This window comes from Eumetopias jubatus, unplaced genomic scaffold, assembly GCF_037043125.1.
Source record: "Eumetopias jubatus isolate StellerSeaLion01/CBP00866 unplaced genomic scaffold, mEumJub1_p1.0 scaffold_10, whole genome shotgun sequence".
Lineage (NCBI taxonomy): Eukaryota > Metazoa > Chordata > Mammalia > Carnivora > Otariidae > Eumetopias > Eumetopias jubatus.
In genome coordinates, this window is record NW_028274816.1 from 102,041,880 (window position 1) to 102,055,046 (window position 13,167).

General features: G+C 45.8%; 1 protein-coding gene across 6 annotated transcripts in view; it reads left to right on the plus strand.

Annotated features, from left to right (window-relative positions):
- The window catches only part of LOC114201399 (signal transducer and activator of transcription 5B), a 69,481-nt gene extending 63,348 nt beyond the window's left edge, over positions 1 to 6,133 (plus strand). For 5 of the 6 annotated variants that reach the window (XM_088028268.1, XM_028094068.2, XM_028094070.2 and 2 more), the window contains 3 exons: positions 2,485 to 2,536; positions 2,878 to 2,985; positions 3,505 to 6,133. In XM_088028268.1, the coding sequence (XP_087884394.1) occupies positions 2,485 to 2,536; positions 2,878 to 2,985; positions 3,505 to 3,631 (287 nt within the window). In that variant the 3' untranslated portion in view covers positions 3,632 to 6,133. Of the gene's footprint in view, positions 1 to 2,484; positions 2,537 to 2,877; positions 2,986 to 3,504 lie in introns of those variants that run through there. The other variant, XM_088028269.1, reaches the window with a different exon arrangement.
- Positions 6,134 to 13,167: the final 7,034 nt, after the last annotated feature.

Consider the following 13,167-nt stretch of genomic DNA (forward strand, 5'->3'; position numbering starts at 1 on the left):
TTAATGCTTGCCAATCTGACTGGCATAAAAATGTCTTAGTTCTTATTTTCATTTCTTTGATTCTAGGTAAGGTCACAACATCTTTTCATAATATAGTAGTAACTAGAGTAATAATGGCAGCTAACATTTGCTGAGTGCTTACTGTGTGCTGGGCACTTTTCTGAGCACATTTCACGTACTGTCTCATTTAATCCTCAAAACAGGTATGCAAGGTAGGTCCTGTGACTCTCCTCACTTTACATATGAGGATTTGAGGCAAAGAGAAGTGAAATAATTTGCCAAAGTCCACACAGCTAGGAAGTGACCAAACCAGGGTTTGAGCTCAGTCTAAGCTCCAGAGTCTGAATTTCTAACTTCCATATTACTGGCTGTTTATATTTTTTCTGTGAAGTATGTTTATATTCCCTGTTCATTTTTCTTTTGGAGTTCTGTTTTTTCCTAATGATGTCTAAGTATTTTTACATAGTAAATAAGCCTTTTATTATATATGGCAAACATTTTTCTCAGTATGTCATTGTTCTTCTAGCACTGAAGTTTTATTTTGCTAAAGTACAAAACTTGTATTTTCTATACAGCCCAATCCATCAACCTTTTTCCTTTATAGTGTCTGTCTTTTGTATCATGTCTTCCCAGTCTGCAATGATGGTTATATTTCCAAGTGGCAAAATAAACCAGAAGTTTTTAGATTTATGTGGTATTTTGTTTTTTTAAATATTTATTTATTTTATGAGAGGGAGCAGGGGAGAGGAGCAGAGGGAGAGGGAGAAAGAGACTCTTGAGCAGACTCCCCCACTGAGTGTGGAGCCCGACTTGGGGCTCGATCCCACAACCCTGCGACCGTGACCTGAGCTGAGATCAAAAGTCGGACACTTAACTGACTGAGCCACCCAGGCGCCCCTAGATTTATGTGGTACTTTGGATTAAACCTATCATTGTTTCTTTTTGTTAGCACAACTAATCTAGATTTTTAAATCCTATTTTTACAGCATTTCTTTGGTTTTTATCTTTTCTGCCAATCCATAAAATTCTCTATAAACTATAAAGCACAAAAAGCATGCAGTATTATAAAAAGGTAGCTCCTGACATTTGAAGCCTTAGAAGAAGCTGGTTAGGATAACAAGCAACTTGTGAACCATGTAGCATTTCACTGTCTTGGACTATATCACTGACAAGCTCTTCATCCTCCTGACCTTAGTGTCATCTTCATTGTCTAACATTGTTAGGACTATACGTATTCCCATACTCACATAGCCAAGAAACAAGACTTTATTCAACGACTTCAGGCTCACTTAACTGGATTTCCACAGTCAGTCTTTTAAAAAGGTAACTACGGCTGACCAGACCACTCTCGGGTTTATCCCCTGACCTCCCACATCCCAGTGGGGACTTGTCGGAGGGTGGAAGAGAGACACACCAGCATTCTTAACCAGCCACGGGGCATGGACAGTACAGGATGAGTGACCATCAGATTACCCCCAAATGCAGAAACCCCAGGGAAACAAAAGAGCACATAGATATTTGAATGATACTCCCTTTCCTAAAAGAGGAGATACTCAAGAGTCAGAGTGACTCCAGGGACCATCAAGTCAAATTCATTCCTCTCTTTGATTTCTCAGTAGAACGCCCTGACAAGTGTTTGTACACCTTCCGCTTAAAGGTCTCCAGTGATGGGAGGGCGCCTGGGTGGCTCAGTCATTAAGCGTCTGCCTTCGGCTCAGGTCATGATCCTGGGGTCCTGGGATCGAGCCCCGCATCCGGCTCCCTGCTCAGCGGGAAGCCTGCTTCTCCCTCTCCCACTCCCCCTGCTTGTGTTCCCTCTCTCGCTGTGTCTCTCTGTGTCAAATAAATAAATAAAATCTTTAAAAAAAAAAAAAAGAAAATTGGTCCTCTTCTGCTCTCCTCCTAATTTTTTTCCCTGGGACACAAAGTAAATCCTGCCACTCTGCTACATCTATAGCTTTAAACTTTTAAGATACTTTTTCTTTTTATACTTACTGTACAATTAATGCTTGGTTTAAATTTGTACTGAAGTATATGTTTTCTGTGGCTTGAAGAATTTATTAACACATCCAAGGCAACTGAGAAGATTTTTTTTTTTTTTTAAGATTTTATTTATTTGACAGCGAGAGAGGGAACACAAGCAGGGGGAGTGGGAGAGGGAGAAGCAGGCTTCCCGCCAAGCAGGGAGCCCCATGCGGGGCTCGATCCCAGGACCCTGGGACCATGACCCGAGCCAAAGGCAGACACCTAACGACTGAGCCACCCAGGCGCCCCTCAGAAGATATTTTAACTTACAGTTTTAGTATTGAGACTTCTCCTAGACCAGGTTCTCCTAACAGATTAAAATATTAAGTGCTTGTATCAGATCCTAAGATAAAATTAGGTGGTTGTGTCCTATCCTGAGAAAAGATGTGATTCTTAAGGGAGATTGTATTTTAATTTCATTGAGAACTTTGGTTCTCATCACCATTCCCCCCTCGGCAGCTAAAGCAGTGGACGGATACGTGAAGCCACAGATCAAGCAAGTGGTCCCTGAGTAAGTACCCAGGGTCCAGCTCTGGTCTCCTCCTGCCTCCTTTCTCTTCCCCCGGTCCCCCTCACCCCTCACCCCTCACCGCTGCCCCTCCCATTCACAGGCCCTCCGTAGCCCAGCCCATCCTTCCCCCCTGAAGCCTGGCTCAACCCTGGAGAGGGAACTGGGCTTAGTCTCAATGGGACCAGGACCCAGGGCCCCACTCCTGCAGCTGGAGTCCCAGGCCCAGTGGGCACTTTGTCCTTCTATACCCCAAAAAAGGTGTAAAAATGCCCCCTGCCCACCCCTCCCCAAGTCAGCTGCTGCCCAGAGGCCACTGAGGCTCTGTTGTGTTTGTCCTGCAGGTTTGTGAGTGCGTCTGCAGACTCTGCCGGGGCCGGCGCCACCTACATGGACCAGGCCCCTTCCCCAGCCGTGTGCCCCCAGGCTCATTATAACATGTATCCTCAGAAGTAGGTTGTGTTCTCATGGGGCTCCGCAGGAAGGAAATGGGCACCTGGCCTCAGGCTGGGCCCCGGGAGGGCTGGTGGGCAAGGGGACCCAGAGCTCCTATAGGTCTGAGACCACCCAGGCCGGGCTCTGGCATGTACCCGGGTGGGAGAGAGATTCAGCCAGAAGATACTGGTAGTTTAGGGTGGATTTGAGCAAATGTCATCTCCTCCCCTCTCCCAAAATGGAGATTTTTCTTGTTCTGTGTAAAGATCAGATGGGCTTTAGATGTGTGGACAGCCAGGGTTAGGGGCAACTGGGGTGGGTATTCTAGTTTGAGGCTCTCTGTCCTGATAGCAAAGGACTCTACTCTCCACTGTTTAGATCATGAGTGTCTTTTCCCACGAAGCCTAGGCAGCGGGTATAGGCAGTCTTGGGCCATGCACCTGGTGGGGTTTGGGGCTTGGGTTGGTCTCTGTTCCTCACTATTGGGCCTCTGACAACCTTTCCCTTCCCTTCATCTTTTCTCTTTTCCCTCGAAGCCCTGACCCTGTCCTTGACAACGATGGGGACTTTGATCTGGACGACACCATGGATGTGGCACGCCGTGTGGAGGAGCTCCTAGGCCGACCTATGGACAGTCAGTGGATCCCTCACGCGCAGTCGTGACCCCCCGTTCTCCATCTTCAGCTTCTTCATCCTCGCCAGAGGAGTTACTCTTGTGGATGTTTTAATTCCATGAATCGCTTCTCTTTGGAAACAATAGTCATAATGTGAAGTGTTAATACTAGTTGTGACTTTAGTGTTTCTGTGCATGGTGGCACCAGTGAAGGGAGTGTGTGTGAGTGTGTGTGTGAGTGTGTGTGTGTGAGTGTGCGCGCGCACGCGAGTGTGTGAGTTTACACATTGGGCTGTTTCTCCCCCTTGCTGTGCAGAGTTTAGTCGCAGCATTGGAGCCACAAACAGAGGCTGTGGTTGTTTTAACCTTGTGAAAAAAGGCAGTAGTTCCGTGAACCCTGGAACTTGGCCATGTGTCTGTTCAAGTAAGAGAAGGACAAAGGGAGGAGAAAGCACCTCCGCTCCGTGAGATTTGTCACTGTGTCTGCCAAGCAATTGATATATAACCGTGACTGTCTCTGCTTTCCTTTGAATTGTAGAAACTGCCTTTTGAAAAAGAAAGCCGTCCTCCCACCTTCCCTCTCCCCCGCCCCTGTTTTCCTGGATAGGGATGGGTAAAGGGGGAATATCTGGTGATTGTTGGGACAAGGGAAGTCGTGGGTTGTCCGATGGGTAGTCGCTTTTTAAATAACCCTTAACCCATCTAACCCATCTGCGTGTCCTCTCCCGCCCCCCTCCTTCCTTCCACTCCGTGGAATTGCCACTCAGCTCTCCGTGTGTAAGCGCGTGCAGACACGTGTGATGAACCGGAGAAGAGGGTCACATACCCACAGCTTACTGTGTTGATGTCCTTTCTATCACGGCCAGAGTGGAAGGCCCAGCCGAGACCCATGGGTGCTAAGGAAGTTGCCTTGCTCCCTGGGGCACCTGCCCTCCGGGCTGCCCATCCTTCTGCTCAAGTGCGGCTACCCCACGGCTCATTGATGATGGCTGTTTGCACATGGTGGTGTTTTGTTTCTAAATTGAGACTTCTTGTTTTCCTCTTCCCACCCTCATCTGATATCACAGTTCTTTCTTCCTGTGGCAGGTCCTGTGTCGTTCATACCCAAGTCACCTCGCTTCCCTTCACTGTTCACACAGGCTGTCTTGGGGAGGGGGTGGCAGGAACACAGTCTGAACCCAGGGCCAGCATGTTCCACGAGGTCATTGCCCACTTGGTATGGGCTGCCGGGTGTTGGGCATTGGTCCTTTGGGGAAATGCAGTCAGTGGGTTTCCTGGGAAGTTTGGTAAGCTGCAAAAACAAAACAAAACAGCTTCAGTATAATGTCCACAGTTTCTTCCGTAGCTTTACATCAGATGGAAGGAATGGGCTGTGGCAGTCAGGTGGGAAGAGGGGCAGCAGATACAGCTTTTGGGGTAGGCCTATAATCCACTCAGCCCTGGCCCCCTCTCCAACAATGACTGCACCCAGGAGAGAATGGCCCTAAAAACCTTATTTTTATACATGTGAGTAAATAAACAGATATTTTTTTTACAAAAATGACTTCCGAATTCATCAGTGCTTTGATGTTAAAGGAAAATATTCCTCTGTAGTAAATTATTTATTGGAAGATGACTTTTTAAAAGCTGCTGTTTGCCCTGGCTTGGTTTCATACACTGATTTATTTTTCTATGCCAGGCAGTAGAATCTCTCTGCCTCTGAGGAGCAGGCCGACCCCTCCATGATACCAGCATTGACATAGGATGCGGCTAAGCCCTTTAAGCCCTAAGCCCTCAAGATTTGATTAAAATTCCACCCGTGAGGATCAGAGCAGTGGGGAAAGGGGAAAAGGAAGCCGGACTGCTCTCGGACTCTCACCTGCCTGTCCCTCAGGCTTCACCAACGCTGGCCTGTGAGTGCCGTGCTGGGAGTTTAGCAGCCCTGACGGGCAGGGACTGCCACACCGTCAGCCCCATAGCAGACCCAGCCCCCAGGGATGCTGAGGGCAGAGCTTGCCCTTTACAGTTAGCACTGGGGTTGCCGGTACTGAAAAGTGGCTGCCCTGAGTGTAGGGGTCCCGTGCTTGTACAGTTGCTGAGCTGTCCTCAGTTTCCCTGAGGCTGTGCCTATAGATGGGAGAGATTTTTGATTGAAAGGTGTGCTCGCTATCTGCGTTATATTTTCTCTTTTCTCCCTGTTCCTGCAAATCACAAAAGAGGCAGTGGCAAGTCTTGACCACCTGCCTCTCACTTGCTCCCAGACACACACACACACACACACACACACACACACACACACACACACACACCCACACACACGTCATCAAAATGTTTCGATGTGTGGTATGTGCAGGGTTTTGTAGGGGGGTGGGGAGACTAAAAGTGAATATAACAAAGTGGAAGTATACTTTTTATAATTTTTCTTTTTAAAACTTCGTGAAATTATTTCAGATACATATTTTAGTGTTGAGGCAGATTAGTATATAGCCACCAAAAAAGTATTGTGTACAATTTGGGGCAGTCACAAAATTGTGTATTTTATGTTACAATAAAGGCTTCCTCTGAAGGGACAATACTGAGTTCTGTTTTTTTTTTCCATTAGGTGGTGAGAGAGGGTAGTTTTGATAGGGATATATTTGAAATCATCAGTGTGACTGTGAAAAGCAGAACTAGTTGGGAATTGGCCTCAGAGAGAATGTCTTCAGCTTTGACAGCAGAAGGGGCATTTCTGACCTTCCTATTTGTAAGATGTTTTAAAAATTAGAATGATAGTCTGTATCTCCTGCCTCCTGATTCCACACTCTTCCCGTTAGAAAGCTGATCCCTGGGGCACCTGGGTGGCTCAGGTGGTTAAGCGTCTGCCTTCGACTTGGGCCATGATCCTAGGGTCCTGGCGTTGGGCTCCCTGCTCAGTGGGGAGCCTGCTTCTCCCTCTCCTTCTCCCTCTCCCCCTGCACGTGCTCTCTCTGTCTCAAATGAATAAACAAAATCTTTAAAAAGAAAGAAAGTTCATCCTTAAACTTCACATTTCAAGTGCCCACCCTGCACCGGGCATGGTATGTGGGACGAGAAATAGTTCTGCCCTCAAGAGGATTATGGCTGGGGAAAGACAGCCACACAACCAATCATGATAGGATATTGGCTCGTGCTGCAATAAAGTTATCCTGAGGCCATTACTGAATACAAGAGAACATGGAGGAAGGGCACCAATTAGCTTGAGCTGACTCCTAAAGAACACATAGGAATTAAGGAGAGGCATTCTGCCAGAGAGGCCAGCACAGGCCGCAGCTGGGGATGGAGGAGGGCAGGGTATGGCTGCATAAAGGGTAATTCGTGGTTCTCAGCCCAGGCGCGCGTCAGAATCTTCAGGAGGACCGGTTAAAGCACAGATGGCTGGGCTGCACTCCAGAGTTTCCCAGTCAGTAGGCCTGGGGTGGAGCCTGAGAATTTGCTTTCTAACAAGTTCCCAGGTGGTGTGAGGGCAAGGACCACACTTTGAGAAGTGGGGGGGGTGATGACGCCTAGTGTGCCAGGCTAAGAGTTTAAACTTCACATGAACATAATGGAAGTGAAGAAATCTTACCAGACTTTAAGCAAGGGAATGACCAGAGTTTCATTTTAGGAAATCCTACCATGACAGTGTGTAGGATGGATTGGAGGGAGGCAAAGAAGGAAGCCAGGGATGGCTGTTTCAAGTCTGAGTTGGAGGATATGAGGTTCTACAGATGACAATACCACAGCAGTGGCCCTGAGGCCTAATATGCAGACATAGTGGCTAATGTTGGACAGATTTGGAGTCTAGAATAATTCCAGGTTTCTGGCTCGGGAAGTAATTGATAGAGATGCTCCTCAGTAAGATGAGAAGGGGAAGATGTGGAAGAGCAAGTTGAGAGGAAGATTGGGTGCAAATCAGGTAAGTTGGAATGTCCAAGGAGACATGTGGTTGTGAAGCCTAAGAATGATCAGGGCTGGAGCGCCTGGGGGGTTAAACGTCCAACTCTTGATTTTGGCTCACGTCATGATCTCCGGGTCATGAGATCAAGCCCAGTGTTGGGCTCTGGGTGGAGCCTGCTTGAGATTCTCTCTGCCTCTGCCCCCCCACCCCCCGCTCATGCTCTCTCTCTCACTCTCAAATAAAATATTTTTAAATATTTTAGAAGAGATGATCAGGGCTAAGAGATGTGTACGGATGAGAGGAGGGGGGCATGACAGAGAGGCAGGCTGTAAAACAGAACTTCAAATCCTTCAAGGAACTGACTTCATTTGCAAGACAAGTTCAAGTTTAAGGGTATTCTCGAAAACTGGAGGTTGTGGTGAAAGGCAAATGGCAGGAGAACAATAGCTTCATCGGAGATAGAGCCTGAACGGGGCTAGCTAGTGTGCTACAGAGAGATGGGGAAAGAGACAGCTGGGAGGAGCTCACTTGGGGTCAGGACAAATCTCAAACACTGGCCGTGAAACTGTCCCTTCAGAGAAGCCTGAATTTGATTGGATCAGTTTGTGGAGCAATTTACTCCCCAAAGCATTGTTGAAAAATAGACAGCAATCCGCTAACAGTGCGAGTAGCTTAACAGCTGGGTGTGGTCAGGGAAAGAGATCTATGAAAATCACTGTTATGCTAGGGTGACTGTGGGCACACTCAAGTCTGTACCCCCTTACTGAGCAATATCAGTTCTGTTTTACAGCCTGCCTCTGTCATGCCCCCCTCCCCTCATCCAGCTTCACACTATGTATGAGGGGTGTGGGAAGTAGATAGACTCTCTAAAATGATCTAGCCACTCACTAAACAATAACAAGCCCTGGAAAATTCACAAATATATGGAAGGTAAACAATATACTCCTAAATAACTAACTGAAAAAGAAGAATTTAAGTTGAAGTAGTCACACTTCACAATAAGTAAGTCAAAACTTACTACAAAGCAACAGTAATCAACATAGTGTGATACTGGCATAAGGATAGACATATGGATCAGTGGAATAGAATTCAGAGTCCAGAAGGAAACCCATGTGTCTATGGTCAACTGATTTTTTTTTTAAGATTTATTTATTTATTTGACAGAGAGACACAGCGAGAGAGGGAACACAAGCAGGGGGAGTGGGAGAGGGAGAAGCAGGCTTCCCGCCGAGCAGGGGGCCCGATGCGGGACTCGATCCGAGGACCCTGGGTTCATGACCTGAGCTGAAGGCAGACGCTTAACGACTGAGCCACCCAGGTGCCCCAGGTCAACTGAGTTTTGACAAGGGTACCAAGACCATGCAATGGGGAAAGAATAGTCTTCTCAACAAGTAGTCCTGAGACAACTGGATAGCCATATGCCAAAGAATAAAGTTGGAACCAGACATCACATACAAAAATTAACTCAAAATGGATCAGAGGCCTAAATGTAAGAGCTAAAACTATAAAACTCTTAGAAGAAACCATAGAAAGCTTCATGACATTGGATTTGGTAATGATTTCTTGGCCATGACACCATGAGCAACATAAGATAAATTGGACTTCATCAAAGTAAAAACTTTTGTGCATCAAAGACACTGTTAGCAGAGGGAATAGGCACCAATATTGGGAGAAAATATGTGTAAATCGTATGTCTGATAAGGGATTAATATCCAGAATATATAAAGAACTCTGCAACAACAACTTCTTTTTAAAAAGATTTTATTTATTGGGACACCTGGGTGGCTCAGTCATTGGGCATCTGCCTTCGGCTCAGGTCATGATCCCGGGGTCCTGGGATCGAGTCCCGCATCGGGCTCCCTGCTCGGCAGGAAGCCTGCTTCTCCCTCTCCCACCCCCCCTGCTTGTGTTCCCTCTCTTGCTGTCTCTCTCTCTCTGTCAAATCTTAAAAGATTTTATTTATTTATTTGACAGAGAGAGACACAACAACAACTTTTAAACGGAAAGGATGTGAACCAACATTTCTCTAAAGATACACAGGTGGACAATAAGCACCCAAGAGACGTTCGGTCAATCATTAGAAATGCAAACCCACAGTGAGATACCACTTCTTACCCATTAGATTGGCCATTATCAAAGCAAAACAAAACAGAACAAAATAACTGGAAGGGGATGTGGAGAAGTTGGAACCTGTGTCCATTGCGGGTAGGCATGTAAAATAGTGCAGTCACTGTGAAGATAGCATGGAGATTCCTTGAAAAGTTAGCAGAAAATCACCATGTGATCTGGCACTTCCACTTCTGGGTATATTTTCAAAAGAATTGAAAGCGGAGACTCAAATAGATATTTGTGCATCGGTGTTCATAGCAGCATTATTCGCAATGGCCAAAAAGATGAAAACAACACAAATGTCCATCAGTTCAATAAAAAAAATTTTTTAAAAATGTCCATCAGTGGATGAATGGATAACCTGAATGTGGTCTAGACATAATGGAAGGAAGGAAATTCTGACACATGCTACAACATAGGTGAATCTTGAAGACACTATGCTGAATGAATTAGACAAATGAAATAGAGACAAATATTGCACGGTTTCCCCTATATTAGGTACTGGGAGTAGTCACATTCATAAAGACAGAAAATTGAATCATGGTCATCAGAGGCTGGGGGGAAAGAGGAATGGGGAATTATTGTTTAATGAGTAGAGTTTCAGTTTAGGAAGATGAAAAAGTTCTGGAGATGGATGGTGGTGATGACTGATATGGTTAAAATGGTAAACCTTTTGCATATTTTATCACCATAAAAAATAAAGACCTATATGTAAGAGCTAAGATTATAAAACGATTAGAAAAAACATACAAGTAAATCTTCATGACCCCAGATTTGATGATGGATCCCTAGTTATGACGCCAAAAGCACAAGCAACAAAAGAAAAAGTAGATAATTGCACTTCACCAAGATTGAAAATTTTGTACTTCAAGGGACATTGTCAAGAAAATGAAAAGACAACCCATAGAATGGAAGAAAATATTTGGCAAATCATCTATCTGATGGGGACTTGAATGTAAAATGTATAAAGAACTCTTACAGCTTAATAATAAAAAGACAAATAGAGGCACCTGGTTGGCCCAGTCGGTTAAGTGGCTGCCTTCGGCTCAGGTTCATGATCCCAGGGTCTTGGGTTTGAGCCCCGCATCGGGCTCCCTGCTCGGCAGAAAGCCTGCTTCTCCCTCTCCCACTCCCCCTGCTTGTGTTCCCTCTCTCACTGTCTCTCTGTCAAAAAATAAATAAAATCTTAAAAAAAAAAAGAGGGGCACCTGGGTGGCTCAGATGGTTAAACGTCTGTCTTTGGCTCAGGTCATGATCCCAGGGTCCTGGGATGGCGCCCCACATCAGGCTCCCTCCTCGGTGGGAAGCCTGCTTCTCCCTCTCCGTCTGCTGCTCCCCCTGCTGGCGCTCTTTCCCTCTCTCTTTCTCTCAAATAAATAAATAAATCTTTTTTTTTTTTTTAAAGACAAATAGTCCAATAAGAAATGGGTAAGGGATCTGAGAAGACATTTCTTCATAGAGTTATACAAATGGCCAATAGATACATGAAAACATACTTGATCATTGGTCATCTGGGACCATGCAAATTAAAACAGTCTCAAGGGGTGCCTGGCTGGCTCAGTTGATAGAGCACATGACCCTCGATCTCAAGGTCTTGAGTTCAAGCCCCATGTTGGGTGTGGAGCCTATTTAAAAAAAAAAAAAAAAACCAGACTCAAGTTACTTCACACCCCACTAGGATGGCTATAATCAAAAAAGTCAGATAATAACAAGTGTCAGCAAGGATGTAGAGAAATCAGAACCCTCATATACTGCTGGTGAGGATGTAAAATGGTGCAGCCACTATGGAAACCAGTTCAGCAGTTCCTTAAGCAGTTAAACAAAGAGTTACTATACGACCCAGCTATTCCATTCATTGGAATGTGATAAATCCCTTGCATTCATTACATTTTCATGCAAGAAAAATAAAAACATATGTCCACAGAAAAACTTGTACACAAATCTCCATAACAGCATTATACATAGTAGCTAGAGAACAGAAATGACCCACATGCCAATCACCTGATGAATGGGTAAATAAATGTGATGTGGCATAGCCATACAATGAAATAGTATTTGGCAATAAAAAGCAATGAACTACTCCTACACAGTACTACATGGAAGAACCTTGAAAACATGCTAAGTGAAAGAAGCCAGATACAAAAGACCACGTTACATGATTCCACTTACATGAAATGTCCAGAATAGGCAAATCTATATATAGAGAAAGTAGATTTGTGGTTGCTTATGCTGGGGGTGGGGAGGTGGGAAGGGACTGGGGGGGTGTTAGCTAAAGGATATGGGGTTACTTTCAAGGTGATGAAAATGTTATGAAATTGACTGTTGGTGTTACACAGATCTGTGAATATAGTAGAAACCATTGAATTGTCTGCTTTAAACGAGTGACTCATATGGTATGTGAATTATACCTAATAAAGCTGTTTTTCTAAAAAATCAAGTTCAAGACCTAAACAAGAAATAAAAAGGGGTGAGATCAAGGTGGGGCGGCCTGATAGCGAGAGCAGAACTGTGCAAAAGAGCTCCACTGTGAAAGGGAGAGAGAACCCCTGGAAGATGGATGAGGGGTTGACGGGAGGGGTTTTAGTGTTCAAGAGCCTGGGTCCAGAGCACAGGAGCCAAGAGGGCTTAACCACAGGCCGCAGATAGAACCTCATTCTAGAGCGGAGGTTCTCAAACTTCACAGTGGGAGGATAGGTAGGAGCCTAACTGAAGTGGGCACCTTGTTCCAAGTTGCAAAAAGACGTCATGTCATAAAGATGGGAGAAGTTTGTTTTCCCTTGGCATAAAGCCTGTTAGCTAACACCGATGGTGACCCCAATTACCAGGTAAAGTTGGGATGAGCTACATGTGACAGATGGTTCTGTCAAGTCCCCTTCCCTGAGGACTAGTTGTTTATCTTTTTATTTGTTTATTTTTTAGATTTATTTATTTGAGAGGGAGAGGGAGAGAGCTCGAGATCAGGGGGAGGGAGAAACAGACTTCCTGTGGAGCAGGGAGGACCCCCCCCCCCCGCGCCCCACGTGGGGCTGGATCCCGGGTCTCTGGGATCACGACCTGAGCTGAAGGCAGCTGCTTAACCCACTGAGCCGCCCAGGCGCCCCTAGTTATTGGACAGGTGTGTAATGGGTTCCGGCGGCTTGGCTAAGTAAGGGAGGGAGATTCTCTTCTGCCTTTGCAATCTCTTAGCCATTGCCTGTGATGTGCATCCCATTCTGGTTTGTGCTTGTTCAATAACAAAAGTGCTTCCTTTCTCTACTACCTTTGTCAGGGAAAGCTCGTAGATCTTTGTGGAGAGGGTTTCTGGATTGGAAGAAAATTTTGTTTTTTAAACAGTTCTCAAGCTTGAATCTGCTCTTCTGGGGTGCGCCCTTCTCCTAACTCAACCTGCTTCATGGCGCTCTTTTCCACACTCAGCTTTCTCTTCCTTCACCTGCAGTAGTTTGAAGACCACACTTCTGCGGGGAGTTTCCTCCCAGCTGCGGGCTTGGGCTGGCTTCCCGCACGTGGGCCCTTAGGCAAACTGCCCCTTTAAGAGCCCCCCCCACCCCAGCTCCTCCCTCAGGCCCGTGGCCGGATTTCCCCATCCGGGCCCCACCTTTTAAA